The sequence below is a fragment of the Scyliorhinus canicula genome, chromosome 3 (genome assembly GCF_902713615.1).
Source record: "Scyliorhinus canicula chromosome 3, sScyCan1.1, whole genome shotgun sequence".
Classification (NCBI taxonomy): Eukaryota; Metazoa; Chordata; class Chondrichthyes; order Carcharhiniformes; family Scyliorhinidae; genus Scyliorhinus; species Scyliorhinus canicula.
The window spans coordinates 7,176,589-7,190,894 of record NC_052148.1 but is presented as its reverse complement, the minus strand read 5'-3'; the positions used below and the strand labels follow the sequence as shown (position 1 = coordinate 7,190,894).

The following is a 14,306-nucleotide window of genomic DNA, read 5'->3' as shown; positions in this document are numbered from 1 at the left end:
CCCTGGGGGTGGGGGCAGTACTGGTGGGGGGATGTTTGTGGGGGGCAGGGCTGGGGTGCACAGGTAGGTACGGCCCGTGGAGTGGGGGAGGGTCAGTGTGGGGTTGTTCCCTGGGGGTGGGGGGGGAGGGGGCAGTACTGAGGGGGGGATGGGGGGGTGTGGGGTTGGATGCTTCTGGTGGGAATCTTGGCTTGGGGAGGGTCCCTTGGGATAAGAGTCCAGCAGAGACCCTGGAGGATGGACAGCGGGGAAATGGGGTGGGGTCCCATTTCCAGGGCAGGGTCCTTTTGAAAAAAATATTTCTATAAAAATGGGTAGCGCAATGTCCAGGAGCTGAGGTTTCTGCCGATATTGGGGAGGGGGGCAGGGGGCTGGGCAAGTAGGCACATTCAGAGCTGCCCCTTCAGCCTGACATCAGGCATCCCGCCTCTTCCATTGCTTTTCCAAAGTGTTTGAGAGTTTGGGAAAAGCCGGCAGACAGTCGATGGGCTTCTCTCTGCCCAAGGCAACACTCGTGAAAGTGAAAAATCATCAAGTTCCACCCTGACAAATCCCTGAGCCAGGGATGCACGTTAGCATGACCCAAAATGCACCTGGGCATTGGCCAATGATGGGTTGACTTCACTCTTCCAGCTGCTAGAAACCTGTGCAACTAAAATTCAGTGCATCTCAATTGCTCCTTTTCTTTGGCAGTTTCTTCCAGCAGGAACAATTTGTCGAGCGTCATTCGGAGAATGCGACTTGCCGGAGTTCTGCACAGGACGGACTCCGCATTGCCCTGACAACAGCTTTATGAAAAATGGCAGAATGTGCAACGAGGGAAGTGTCTGTTTCCTCAGCATCTGCCCCAGTCTGGAAAAACAGTGCTTGGATCTCTGGGGCGAAGGTGAGTACACGGCAACGCCGGCACTGCCGGCACCTTCACCTCACAGCCACACACCCAGCACGCGTGTCCGCGCATTTCATTGGATGGATGGCTTGAGCACCAAAACCCCCAAAAGTCTTGATTCTGAATGTCGACATTAAGGGATCGCACACTTTGACCAAAATGGGAGGCGGAATGAAATTTATCTCATTACAGATTAAACTATAGACACCATCGAGTCCAGGTCCCAGCCGGGATGAATCGCGCTCAGCTCCCATCTGGCTTTTCTGTTGGAGTCCATCTCTCCACTGGCGGCCCCCACCCCTCCGCTCGGGGGTAGTGGGGGGGGGGGGGGGGGGTCGCTCCTATTCTTCACGGCTCACAGGAAGCTCACAGGTCAATCCCTGGAACTATCATCCTGATCATTCCCACCCCCCACACTCCCCATAATCCAAAGTCACGTCGGAGGGAGGTGGAGGAGGAGGTGCCTGTCGGAGGGTGGTGGAGGAGGGGGAGGGGCCTGTCGGAGGGGGCCTGTCGGAGGGAGGAGGTGCCTGTCGGAGGGAGGTGGAGGAGGAGGAGGTGCCTGTCAGAGGGACGTGGAGGAGGAGGAGGTGCCTGTCAGAGGGAGAGGAGGAGGAGGAGGAGGTGCCTGTCGGAGGGAGGTGGAGGAGGAGGAGGTGCCTGTCGGAGGGAGGTGGAGGAGGGGGAGGGGGCCTGTCGGAGAGAGGTGGAGGAGGAGGAGGTGCCTGTCAGAGGGAGAGGAGGAGGAGGAGGAGGTGCCTGTCGGAGGGAGGTGGTGGAGGAGGAGGTGCCTGTTGGAGGGAGGTGGAGGAGGAGGTGCCTGTCGGAGGGAGGTGGAGGAGGAGGAGGTGCCTGTCGGAGGGAGGTGGAGGAGGAGGAGGTGCCTGTCGGAGGGAGGTGGAGGGGCCTGTCAGAGAGAGGTGGAGGAGGAGGAGGTGCCTATCGGAGGGAGGTGGAGGAGGAGGAGGTGCCTGTCGGAGGGAGGTGGATGAGGAGGAGGTGCCTGTCGGAGGGAGGTGGAGGAGGAGGAGGAGGTGCCTGTCGGAGGGAGGTGGAGGAGGGGGAGGGGGCCTGTGGGAGGGAGGTGGAGGAGGAGGAGGTGCCTGTCGGAGGGAGGTGGAGGAGGAGGAGGTGCCTGTCGGAGGGAGGTGGAGGAGGAGGGTGTGCCTGTCGGAGGGAGGAGGAGGAGGTGCCTGTCGGAGGGAGGTGGAGGAGGAGGAGGTGCCTGTCAGAGGGAGGTGGAGGATGAGGAGGGGCCTGTCGGAGGGAGGTGGAGGAGGAGGGGGCCTGTCGGAGGGAGGTGGAGGAGGTGGAGGTGCCTGTCGGAGGGAGGTGGAGGAGGAGGTGCCTGTCGGAGGGAGGTGGAGGAGGAGTAGGTGCCTGTCAGAGGGAGGTGGAGGAGGTGCCTGTCGGAGGGAGGTGGAGGAGGAGGAGGTGCCTGTCAGAGGGAGGGGGAGGGGGCCTGTCGGAGGGAGGTGGAGGAGGAGTAGGTGCCTGTCAGAGGGAGGTGGAGGAGGTGCCTGTCGGAGGGAGGTGGAGGAGGAGGAGGTGCCTGTCAGAGGGAGGTGGAGGATGAGGAGGTGCCTGTCGTAGGGAGGTGGAGGAGGAGGGGGCCTGTCGGAGGGAGGTGGAGGAGGTGGAGGTGCCTGTCGGAGGGAGGTGGAGGAGGAGGTGCCTGTCGGAGGGAGGTGGAGGAGGAGGAGGTGCCTGTCAGAGGGAGGTGGAGGAGGGGGAGGGGGCCTGTCGGAGGGAGGTGGAGGATGAGTAGGTGCCTGTCAGAGGGAGGTGGAGGAGGTGCCTGTCGGAGGGAGGTGGAGGAGGAGGAGGTGCCTGTTGGAGGGAGGTGGAGGAGGTGGAGGTGCCTGTCGGAGGGAGGTGGAGGAGGAGGAGGTGCCTGTTGGAGGGAGGTGGAGGAGGAGGAGGTGCCTGTTGGAGGGAGGTGGAGGCGGAGGGGGCCTGTCGGAGGGAGGTGGAGGAGGAGGAGGTGCCTGTCAGAGGGAGGTGGAGGAGGAGGTGGTGCCTGTTGGAGGGAGCTGGAGGCGGAGGGGGCCTGTCAGAGGGAGGTGGAGGATGAGGAGGTGCCTGTCGTAGGGAGGTGGAGGAGGAGGGGGCCTGTCGGAGGGAGGTGGAGGAGGTGGAGGTGCCTGTCGGAGGGAGGTGGAGGAGGAGGTGCCTGTCGGAGGGAGGTGGTGGAGGAGGAGGAGGTGCCTGTCAGAGGGAGGTGGAGGAGGGGGAGGGGGCCTGTCGGAGGGAGGTGGAGGATGAGTAGGTGCCTGTCAGAGGGAGGTGGAGGAGGTGCCTGTCGGAGGGAGGTGGAGGAGGAGGAGGTGCCTGTTGGAGGGAGGTGGAGGAGGTGGAGGTGCCTGTCGGAGGGAGGTGGAGGAGGAGGAGGTGCCTGTTGGAGGGAGGTGGAGGAGGAGGAGGTGCCTGTTGGAGGGAGGTGGAGGCGGAGGGGGCCTGTCGGAGGGAGGTGGAGGAGGAGGAGGTGCCTGTCAGAGGGAGGTGGAGGAGGAGGTGGTGCCTGTTGGAGGGAGCTGGAGGCGGAGGGGGCCTGTCGGAGGGAGGTAGAGGAGGAGGAGATGCCTGTCAGAGGGAGGTGGAGGAGGAGGAGGTGCCTGTCGGAGGGAGAGGAGGAGGAGGAGGGGGAGGGGGTCTGTCGGAGGGAGGTGGAGGAGGAGGAGGTGCCTTTCGGAGGGAGGTGGAGGAGGAGGAGGTGCCTGTCAGAGGGATGTGGAGGAGGAGGAGGTGCCTGTCGGAGGGAGGTGGAGGAGGAGGAGGGGCCTGTCGGAGGGAGGAGGAGGAGGAGGAGGTGCCTGTCGGAGGGAGGTGGAGGAGGAGGTGCCTGTTGGAGGGAGATGGAGGAGGAGGAGGGGCCTGTTGGAGGGAGAGGAGGAGGAGGAGGTGCCTGTCGGGTGGAGGAGGAGGAGGTGCCTGTCGGAGGGAGGTGGAGGAGGAGGAGGTGCCTGTCGGAGGGAGGTGGAGGAGGAGGAGGTGGCTGTCGGAGGGAGGTGGAGGAGGAGGAGGTGCCTGACGGAGGGAGGAGGAGGAGGAGGAGGTGCCTGTCGGAGGGAGGAGGAGGAGGAGGAGTGGTCTGTCAGAGGGAGGTGGAGGAGGAGGTGCCTGTCGGAGGGAGGTGGAGGAGGAGGAGGTGCCTGTCGGAGGGAGGTGGAGGAGGTGGAGATGCCTGTCGGAGGGAGGTGGAGGAGGAGGAGGTGCCTGTCGGAGGGAGGTGGAGGAGAAGGAGGTGTCTGTCGGAGGGAGGTGGAGGAGGAGGAGGTGCCTGTCGGAGAGTGGTGGAGGAGGAGGTGCCTGTTGGAGGGAGGTGGAGGAGGAGGAGGTGCCTGTCGGAGGGAGGTGGAGGAGGAGGAGGTGCCTGTCAGAGGGAGGTGGAGGAGGAGGTGCCTGTCAGAGGGAGGTGGAGGAGGAGGAAGTGCCTGTCAGAGGGAGGTGGAGGAGGAGGTGCCTGTTGGAGGGAGGTGGAGGAGGAGGAGATGCCTGTCGGAGGGAGGTGGAGGAGGAGGAGGTGCCTGTCGGAGGGAGGTGGAGGAGGAGGAAGTGCCTGTCAGAGGGAGGTGGAGGAGGAGGTGCCTGTTGGAGGGAGGTGGAGGAGGAGGAGGTGCCTGTCGGAGGGAGGTGGAGGAGGAGGAGTTGCCTGTCGGAGGGAGGTGGAGGAGGAGGGAGGTGGAGGAGGAGGAGTTGCCTGGCAGAGGGAGGTGGAGGAGGAGGAGGTGCATGTCGGAGGGAGGTGGAGGAGGAGGAGGTGCCTGTTGGAGGGAGGTGGAGGAGGAGGAGGTGCCTGTCAGAGGGAGATGACAAGTTATATTCACGCCACACAAGGGCCAGGCATTGACCATCTCCTCCTACAGTTTGGAGTCGGACCATCGCCCCCTGACATTCATCAGAACAAAAGAACATAAGAACGAGGAGCAGGAGTAGGCCATCTGGCCCCTCGAGCCTGCTCCGCCATTCAATCAGATCATGGCTGATCTTTTGTGGACTCAGCTCCACTTTCCGGCCCGAACACCATAACCCTTAATCCCTTTATTCTTCAAAAAACTATCTATCTTTACCTTAAAAACATGTAATGAAGGAGCCTCAACTGCTTCACTGGGCAAAGAATTCCATAGATTCACAACCCTTTGGGTGAAGAAGTTCCTCCTAAACTCAGTCCTAAATACTTTCCCTTATTGTGAGGCTATGTCCCCGAGTTCTGCTGTCACCCGCCAGTGGAAACAACCTGCCCGCATCTATCCAATCTATTCCCTTCATCATTTTAAATGTTTCTATAAGATCCCCCCTCATCCTTCTAAATTCCAACGAGTACAGTCCCAATCTACTCAACCTCTCCTCATAATCCAACCCCTTCAGCTCTGGGATTAACCTAGTGAATCTCCTCTGCACACCCTCCAGCACCAGTACGTCCTTTCTCAAGTAAGGAGACCAAAACTGAACACAATTCTCCAGGTGTGGCCTCACTAACACCTTATACAATTGCAACATAACCTCCCTAGTCTTAAACTCCATCCCTCTAGCAATGAAGGACAAAATTCCATTTGCCTTCTTAATCACCTGTTGCACTTGTAAACCAACCTTCTGTGACTCACCCAAATCTCTCTGAACAGCGGCATGCTTTAATATTTTATCGTTTAAATAATAATCCCGTTTGCTGTTATTCCTACCAAAATGGACAACCTCACATTTGTCAACATTGTATTCCATCTGCCAGACCCTAGCCCATTCACTTAACCTATCCAAATCCCTCTGCAGACTTCCAGTATCCTCTGCACTTTTCGCTTTACCACTCATCTTAGTGTCATCTGCAAACTTGGACACATTGCCCTTGGTCCCCAACTCCAAATCATCTATGTAAATTGTGAACAATTGTGGGCCCAACACGGATCCCTGAGGGACACCACTAGCTACTGATTGCCAACCAGAGAAACACCCATTTATCCCAACTCTTTGCTTTCTATTAATTAACCAATCCTCTATCCATGCTGCTACTTTACCCTTAATGCCATGCATCCTTATCTTATGCAGCAACCTTTTGTGTGGCACCTTGTCAAAGGCTTTCTGGAAATCCAGATATACCACATCCATCGGCTCCCCATTATCTACTGCACTGGTAATGTCCTCAAAAAATTCCACTAAATTAGTTAGGCATGACCTGCCCTTTACGAACCCATGCTGCGTCTGCCCAATGGGACAATTTCTATCTAGATGCCTCGCAATTTCTTCCTTGATGATAGATTCTAGCATCTTCCCTACTACCGAAGTTAAGCTCACTGGCCTATAATTTCCTGCTCTCTGTCTACCTTTTTTAAACAGTGGTGCTACGTTTGTTAATTTCCAATCCAACCGGACCACCCCAGAGTCTAGTGAATTTCGGTAAATTATCACTAGTGCATCTGCAATTTCCCTAGCCATCTCTTTTAGCACTCTGGGATGCATTCCATCAGGGCCAGGAGACTTGCCTACCTTTAGCCCCATTAGCTTGCCCATCACTCCCTCCTTAGTGATAACAATCCTCTCAAGGTCCTCACCTGTCATAGACTCATTTCTATCAGTCGCTGGCATGTTATTTGTGTCTTCCACTGTGAAGACCGACCCAAAAAACCTGTTCAGTTCCTCAGCCATTTCCTCATTTCCCATTATTAAAACTCCCTTCTCATCCTCTAAAGGACCAATATTTAACTTAGCCACTCTTTTTTGTCTTATATACTTGTAAAAACTTTTACTGTCTGTTTTTATATTCTGAGCAAGTTTACTCTCATACTCTATCTTACTCTTCTTTATAGCTTTTTTAGTAGCTTTCTGTTGCCCCCTAAAGATTTCCCAGTCCTCTAATCTCCCAGCAATCTTTGCCGCTTTATATGCTTTTTCCTTCAATTTGATACTCTCCCTTATTTCCTTAGATATCCATGGTCGATTTTCCCACTTTCTTCCGTCCTTCCTTCAGCATTTCCATCGCTGAACCCCCACAATCAACACCCTGGGGGGTTACTGTTAATCAGAATCTGAATTCAATTAGTCACATTAATACCGTGGCTTCCAACGGCAGGTCAGAGGGTAGAAATACTACGGCGAGTAACTCACCTCCTGACCCCCCCCCCCAAAAGCCTGTCCACCATCTACAAGACACAAGTCAGGAGGGTAATGAAATACTCTCCACTTGCCTGGATGAGTGCAGCTCCAACAACACTCAAGAAGCTCCACACCATCCAGGACAAAGCAGCCCCGCTTTATTGACACCTCTCCACCACCGATAAACATTGTAGCCGTGTGTACCATCTCCAAGATGCACTGCAGGAACTTACTAAGGTCCCTTAGACAGCACCTTCCAAACCCACGACCACTACCATCTAGAAGGACAAGAGCAGCAGATACCTGGGAACCCCACCACCTGGAGGTTCCCCTCCAAGTCATTTACCATCCTGACGTATAAACATGGGCAATAGGAGCAGGAGAAGGCCATTCAGTCCTTCAGTGACTGGTTTAGGAGGCCAACCAGACTGGTTAGTACGTCATCAATTCATTTCCCAATCCAGCACCATTTAAATGATACTTTGTATCTCTTTCTCTGTCCGAAGTAGCTAACTTCACATTGATCCACATTCAACTGCTTCTGCCATGAATTTGTCCACCAGCTCAACTTGCCCAAATCACCAGGAAAAGCCTCTGAACATCCGCCTCATCACTCACATTCTCACCGCGTTTTGTGTGGTCAGTAAGTTTGGTTCTCTGATCAAAATCATTGATGTCTAACCGGAACGGCTGGGAGCCAAGCTCTGACCCTCCGGTATCCCACCAACAAAGACCTTTATTCCTGTTCCCTGCTTCCTCTCTGATGAACCATTCTCAATCCAGGCCAATATTTTATTGCTGCCACAGTGCGTCTTAATCCGGATACGGTGGACAAATGACTGTAAGTCTATTGGTTTAAATCAAACAGTATTTATTTGCATTCATACAATGTTATAGTTAAACAATCACAGCATCAACATAAGTTACACTGGAGTACTGCAAGTTCATTCAACTTAACTTAAGAGTGACCAGCAACTACCAGACAGACATTGGCCGTTATCTGTGTGCTGAACCATGTTGTCCTTGGTTCTGGCCCTCGGTCTTGGCCATTCCTGGTTCTGTGCTTCCTTCGGTTGGTAGGGTGGTTGTCTTCCTCGTGTTGGCCAGTGAAGGTCACCATCAATCCGTTTCTGCTGCAGGCAGTGATTCGAAGTTGGTGCAACACCTTTTAACCTGCTTGGATTTTGGCCGGTCTCTCTGTCATTGCCAATCAATTGATCAGGGCTCGATCACCGCGATCGGTCACGTCCAATCAGGGGCTGCCACATCCATTTTGAGGTCATGCATTCAGTGGCCATGCCTGCAAGTGCTGGGGGAAGGTAGGTCCTTCCAAACAAGGAGTTTAGGTGCCACTGTGTCTGAAAGACCAGTTTGATTGACAGGATAGATCTATACTCCCTGGGATGGCCTGGAGATGTCCCTTTTCCTGTGTACTGTCGGGTCTGGGCTGCAGCTTATTCATCAAAAATGTTTATTTGAGCTGCAGCCTGCTTGTCCTTCAACTTGGCCAATTCTCCCAGCATCCTATGCAGGATGCCATCTTAGGAAGGCCATTTGGACACAATATTAGCCCCAATTCCATTCGCTTTAATTTTGTATACTAACCTTCTGGAAATATATCGCCGATTCTTCAATGTCACTGGATCAAAATCCTGGAACCTGCTCCCCAAAGGCATTGTGGGTGTAGCTAGACCAGATGGACTGCAGAAGTTCAAGAAGGCAACTCACCCTCACATTCTCAAGGGTAATTAGGAATGAGCAATGTACGATGCCCTTGCCAGTCACACCCACATCCCATGTATAAACAAAAAAATCCTCCCTTTCCCACACTCCCCTTGGTACTGCCTCCTCAACCCTCCCTATTCCTCCTCGATCTGTTCTGAACATTTTGCATCTTTGATAGTCATGCCCATAACCACCCCAATTTCTTTCTGACAGATCAGGGCGCCTCAGATGAAAGATGCTACCAGACTGCGAATGCCTTAGGGAGTAGAAATGGACACTGTGGAAGGGGAGCAAATGGCCAGTTTCTAAAGTGCTCCGCAAAGTGAGTTGGAACGTTACCATTCAGTTTTTTCAGAATTTCCAGCAAGAAATTGTTTGCTCAGAATCATTTAAAGAGTGTGCTATTTTATTTTGTTCTAAATTACAACACAGTCGATCGCGTAATGAAGTATTGTGGGGGAAAAATAAGCAACATTGCGGCACAACGTGAAAACAACTTGAACAAAAGCTACGTGCCACATTGACAGAATGACAGAACTGTTACTGTGCAGGAGGAGACTATTCAGCTGGTCACACCCTCATTGACATTCCAAAGGAACAATATGACTGACTGGCCATTCCCCTGCCTCTCTCCCGTATCCCTGCACATTGGCTCGATTCGAATGATCAGCTAATTCCCTACTTGAGAATCTCGATTGAATCTGCCTCCACCACATTTCCTGACAGTGCAATCCAGATCCCAACCACTTGCTGTGTGATTTTAATAATCATCTTCATTCTGTGCCCCTCTCGTTCTTGATCCTTTTACAAACGGGAACAGTTTCTCCCTGTCTGCTCTGTGATTTTGACCATCTCCACCAAATTTCCTCTCAGCCGCATTCTCTCCAAGGAGACCAATGCCAACCTCTCCAATCTAACATCACTGACGTTTCTCATCCCTGGAACCATTCTTGTAAACCTCTCCTGCCCTCTCTGCAATGCCTTTGCACCTGGCTGGTTTAGCTCAGTTGGCAATACAGCTGGTTTGTGATGTCGAGTGAGGCCAACAGCGTGGGTTCAATCCCCTTACCGACTGAGGTTGTGGACCTGAGGTGTGGTGACCCTCAGGTTAAATCACCACCAGTCAGCTCTCCCCTCCAAAGGGGAAAGCAGTCGATGGTCATCTGGGACTGTGGTGAATTTACATTTCTTTCCAGCGTGACACCCAGAACTGTACACAATACCCCAGCTGAGGTCAAGCTGGTGCCTTATCTAAATCCTTGCCCGTGCCCTCTGTGCCCTTGCTGATAAAGCCGACCACTATTTGTTTCATGAACTGCTTTCTCCACAACACCATGAGACATAGGAGCAGAATTAGGCCACTCGGCCCATCGAGTCTGCTCCGCCATTCAATCATGGCTGATATATTTCTCATCCCCATTCTCCTGCCTTCTCCCCTTAACCCCTGATCCCCTTATTAATCAAGAACTTATCTATCTCTGTCTTAAAGACACTCAGTGAATTGGCCTCCACAGCCTTCTGTGGCAAAGAGTTCCACGGATTCACCACCGTCTGGTTGAAGAAATGCCTCCACATCTCTGTTTTAAAGGATCGTCCCTTTAGTCTGAGATGGTGTTCTCTGGTTGTACTTTTTCCGACAAGTGAAAAATGAAAAAAAAAATGAAAATCACTTATTGTCACGAGTAGGCTTCAATGAAGTTACTGTGAAAAGCCCCTAGTCGCCACATTCTGGCACCTGTCCGGGGAGGTTGGTACGGGAATCGAACCGTGCTGCTGGCTTGCTTGATCTGCTGGTTTAGCTCACTCGGCTAAATCGCTGGCTTTTAAAGCAGACCAAGCAGGCCAGCAGCACGGTTCGATTCCCGTACCAGCCTCCCCGGACAGGCGCCGGAATGTGGCGACTAGGGGCTTTTCACAGCAACTTCATTGAAGCCTACTCGTGACAATAAGTGATTTCATTTCATTTCATTCATTTCAAAGCCAGCAATTTAGCCCAGTGAGCTAAACCAGCCCCTAACATCCTCTCCACGTCCACTCTATCCAGGTCTCACAGTATCCTGTAAGTTTGAATAAGATCCCCCCTCATCCTTCTAAACTCCAACGAGTACAGACCCAGAGTCCTCAACCATTCCTCATACGACAAGCTCTTCATTCCAGGGATCGTTCTTGTGAACCTCCTCCAGACCCTTTCCAAGGCCAGCACATCCTTCCTTAGATACGGAGCCCAAAACTGCTCACAATATTCCAAATGGGGTCTGACCAGAGCCTTACACAGACTCAGAAGTACATCCCTGGTCTTGTATTCCAGCCCTTTCAACATGAATGCTAACACTGAATTTGCCTTCCTAACTGGCGACTGAACCTGTACGTTAACCTTAATAGAATCGAAAATCGAAAACAAGGACTCCCAAGTCCCTTTCTGCTTCTGATTTCCGAAGTATTTCCCCATTTAGAAATAGTCTATGTTTAAACTCCTCTTTCCAATGTGCATAACCTCACACATTTCCACATTGTATTCCATCTGCCACTTCATTGCCCACTCTCCTAGCTTGTCCAAATCCTTCTGCAGCCCCCTTGCTTCCTCAATACTACCTGTCCCTCTGCAGATCTTTGTATCATCTGCAAACTTAGCAACAGTGCCTTCAGTACCTTCCTCCAGATCATTAATGAATATTGTGAAAAGTTGTGATCCCAGCACAGACCCCTGAGGTACACCACTAGTCACCGGCTGCCATCCTGAAAAAGACCCCTTTATCCCCACTCTCTGCCTTCTGCCAGTCAGCCAATCCTCTATCCATGCCAGGAACTAACCCTGAACACCATGGGCTCTTAACTTATTGAACAGTCTCCAATGCGGCACCTTGTCAAAGGCCTTCTGGAAGTCTAAATAAATCACGTCCACTGGTTCTCCTTTGTCTAACTTCCTTGTTACCTCCTCAAAGAACTCTAACAGATTTTTCAGACACAACCTCCCTTTGACAAAGCCGTGCTGACTCAGTCCTATTTAACCATGCACTTTCAAATGCTTCGCGATCTCATTTTTAATAATGACTCTAAAATCTTACCAATGACCGAAGTCAGGCTAACCGGCCTATAATGTCCCATCTTCTGCCTCCCTCCCTTCTTAAACAGGGGTGTTACATTAGCCACTTTCCACTATGGGCAGCACGGTCGCATGGTGGTTTGCATAAATGCTTCACAGCTCCAGGGTCCCAGGTTCAATTTCCGGCTTGGGTCACTGTCTGTGCGGAGTCTGCACGTTCTCCCCGTGTCCGCGTGGGTTTCCTCCGGGTGCTCCGGTTTCCTCCCACAGTCCAAAGATGTGCAGGTTAGGTGGATTAACCAGGCTAAATTGCCCTTAGTGTCCTAAAAAAAATAAGGTTAAGGGGGGCTGTTGGGTTGTTGGGTTACGGGTATAGAACATAGAACATAGAACGATACAGCGCAGTACAGGCCCTTCGGCCCACGATGTTGCACCGACATGGGAAGTCAAAAACTAAAGGCCATCTAACCTACACTATGCCATTATCATCCATATGCTTATCCAATAAACTTTTAAATGCCCTCAATGTTGGCGAATTCACTACTGTTGCAGGTAGGGCATTCCACGGCCTCACCACTCTTTGTGTAAAAAACCTACCTCTGACGTCTGTCCTATATCTATTACCCCTCAATTTAAGGCTATGTCCCCTCGTGCTAGCCACCTCCATCCTATCTAACCCTCTGATCATTTTGTATGCCTCTATTAAGTCACCTCTTAACCTTCTTCTCTCTAACGAAAACAACCTCAAGTCCATCAGCCTTTCCTCATAAGATTTTCCCTCCATACCAGGCAACATCCTGGTAAATCTCCTCTGCACCCGTTCCAAAGCTTCCACGTCCTTCCTATAATGAGGCGACCAGAACTGTACGCAATACTCCAAATGCGGCCGTACCAGAGTTTTGTACAGCTGCAACATGACCTCATGGCTCCGGAACTCAATCCCTCTACCAATAAAGGCCAACACACCATAGGCCTTCTTCACAACCCTATCAACCTGGGTGGCAACTTTCAGGGATCTATGTACATGGACACCGAGATCCCTCTGCTAATCCACACTGCTCAGAATTTTACCATTAGCCAAATATTCCGCATTCCTGTTATTCTTTCGAAAGTGAATCACCTCACACTTCTCCACATTAAACTCCATTTGCCACCTCTCAGCCCAGCTCTGCAGCTTATCTATTTCCCTCTGTAACCTGCAACATCCTTCCACACTGTCAACAACTCCACCGACTTTAGTGTCGTCTGCAAATTTACTCACCCAACCTTCTGTGCCCTCCTCGAGGTCATTTATAAAAATGACAAACAGCAACGGCCCCAGAACAGATCCTTGTGGTACGCCACTCGTAACTGAACTCCATTCTGAACATTTGCCATCAACCACCACCCTCTGTCTTCTTTCATCTAGCCAATTTCTGATTCACATCTCTAAATCACCCTCAATCCCCAGCCTCCGTATTTTCTGCAATAGACGACCGTGGGGAACCTTATCAAACGCTTTACTGAAATCCATATACACCACATCAACTGCTCTACCCTCGTCTACCTGTTCAGTCACCTTCTCAAAGAACTCGATAAGATTTGTGAGGCATGACCTACCCTTCACAAAACCATGCTGACTATCCCTAATCATATTATTCCTATCTAGATGATTATAAATCGTATCTCTTATAATCCTCTCCAAGACTTTACCCACAACAGACGTGAGGCTCACCGGCCTATAGTTACCGGGGTTATCTCTACTCCCCTTCTTGAACAAAGGGACCACATTTGCTATCCTCCAGTCCTCTGGCATTATTCCTGTAGCCAATGATGACATAAAAATCAAAGCCAAAGGCTCAGCAATCTCTTCCCTGGCTTCCCAGAGAATCCTAGGATAAATCCCATCAGGCCCCGGGGACTTATCTATTTTCACCTTGTCCAGAATTGCCAACACTTCTTCCCTACGCACCTCAATGCTATCTATTCTAATAGCCTGGGTCTCCTCCACAACATTATCTTTTTCCTGAGTGAATACTGACGAAAAGTATTCATTTAGTATCTCGCTTATCTCCTCAGCCTCCACACACAACTTCCCACCACTGTCCTTGACTGGCCCTACTCTTACCCTAGTCATTCTTTTATTCCTGACATACCTATAGAAAGCTTTTGGGTTTTCCTTGATCCTACCTGCCAAAGACTTCTCATGTCCCCTCCTTGCTCGTCTTAGCTCTCTCTTTAGATCCTTCCTCGCTTCCTTGTAACTATCAAGCGCCCCAACTGAAACTTCACGCCTCATCTTCACATAGGCCTCCTTCTTCCTCTTAACAAGAGATTCCACTTCTTTGGTAAACCACGGTTCCCTCGCTCGACCCCTTCCTCCCTGCCTGACTGGTACGTACTTATCAAGAACATGCAATAGCTGTTCCTTGAACAAGCTCCACATATCCAGTCTGCCCAATTCTTGCAGCCTACTTCTCCAACCTACACATCCTAAGTCATGTCCAATGGCATCATAATTGCCCTTCCCCCAACTATAACTCTTGCCCTGCGGGGTATACTGATCCCTTTCCATCACTAACGTAA

At 52.0% G+C, this 14,306-nt stretch overlaps 1 protein-coding gene across 4 annotated transcripts in view; it reads left to right on the top strand.

Annotated features, from left to right (window-relative positions):
- Positions 1 to 14,306, top strand: part of LOC119963793 (disintegrin and metalloproteinase domain-containing protein 12-like) — a 701,497-nt gene that overhangs the window by 614,085 nt on the left and 73,106 nt on the right. For 3 of the 4 annotated variants that reach the window (XM_038793079.1, XM_038793078.1, XM_038793081.1), the window contains 3 exons: positions 694 to 890; positions 2,134 to 2,137; positions 8,920 to 9,020. In XM_038793079.1, coding sequence (XP_038649007.1) covers positions 694 to 890; positions 2,134 to 2,137; positions 8,920 to 9,020 — 302 coding nt within the window. Of the gene's footprint in view, positions 1 to 693; positions 891 to 2,133; positions 2,138 to 8,911; positions 9,021 to 14,306 lie in introns of all 4 variants that reach the window. The other variant, XM_038793080.1, reaches the window with a different exon arrangement.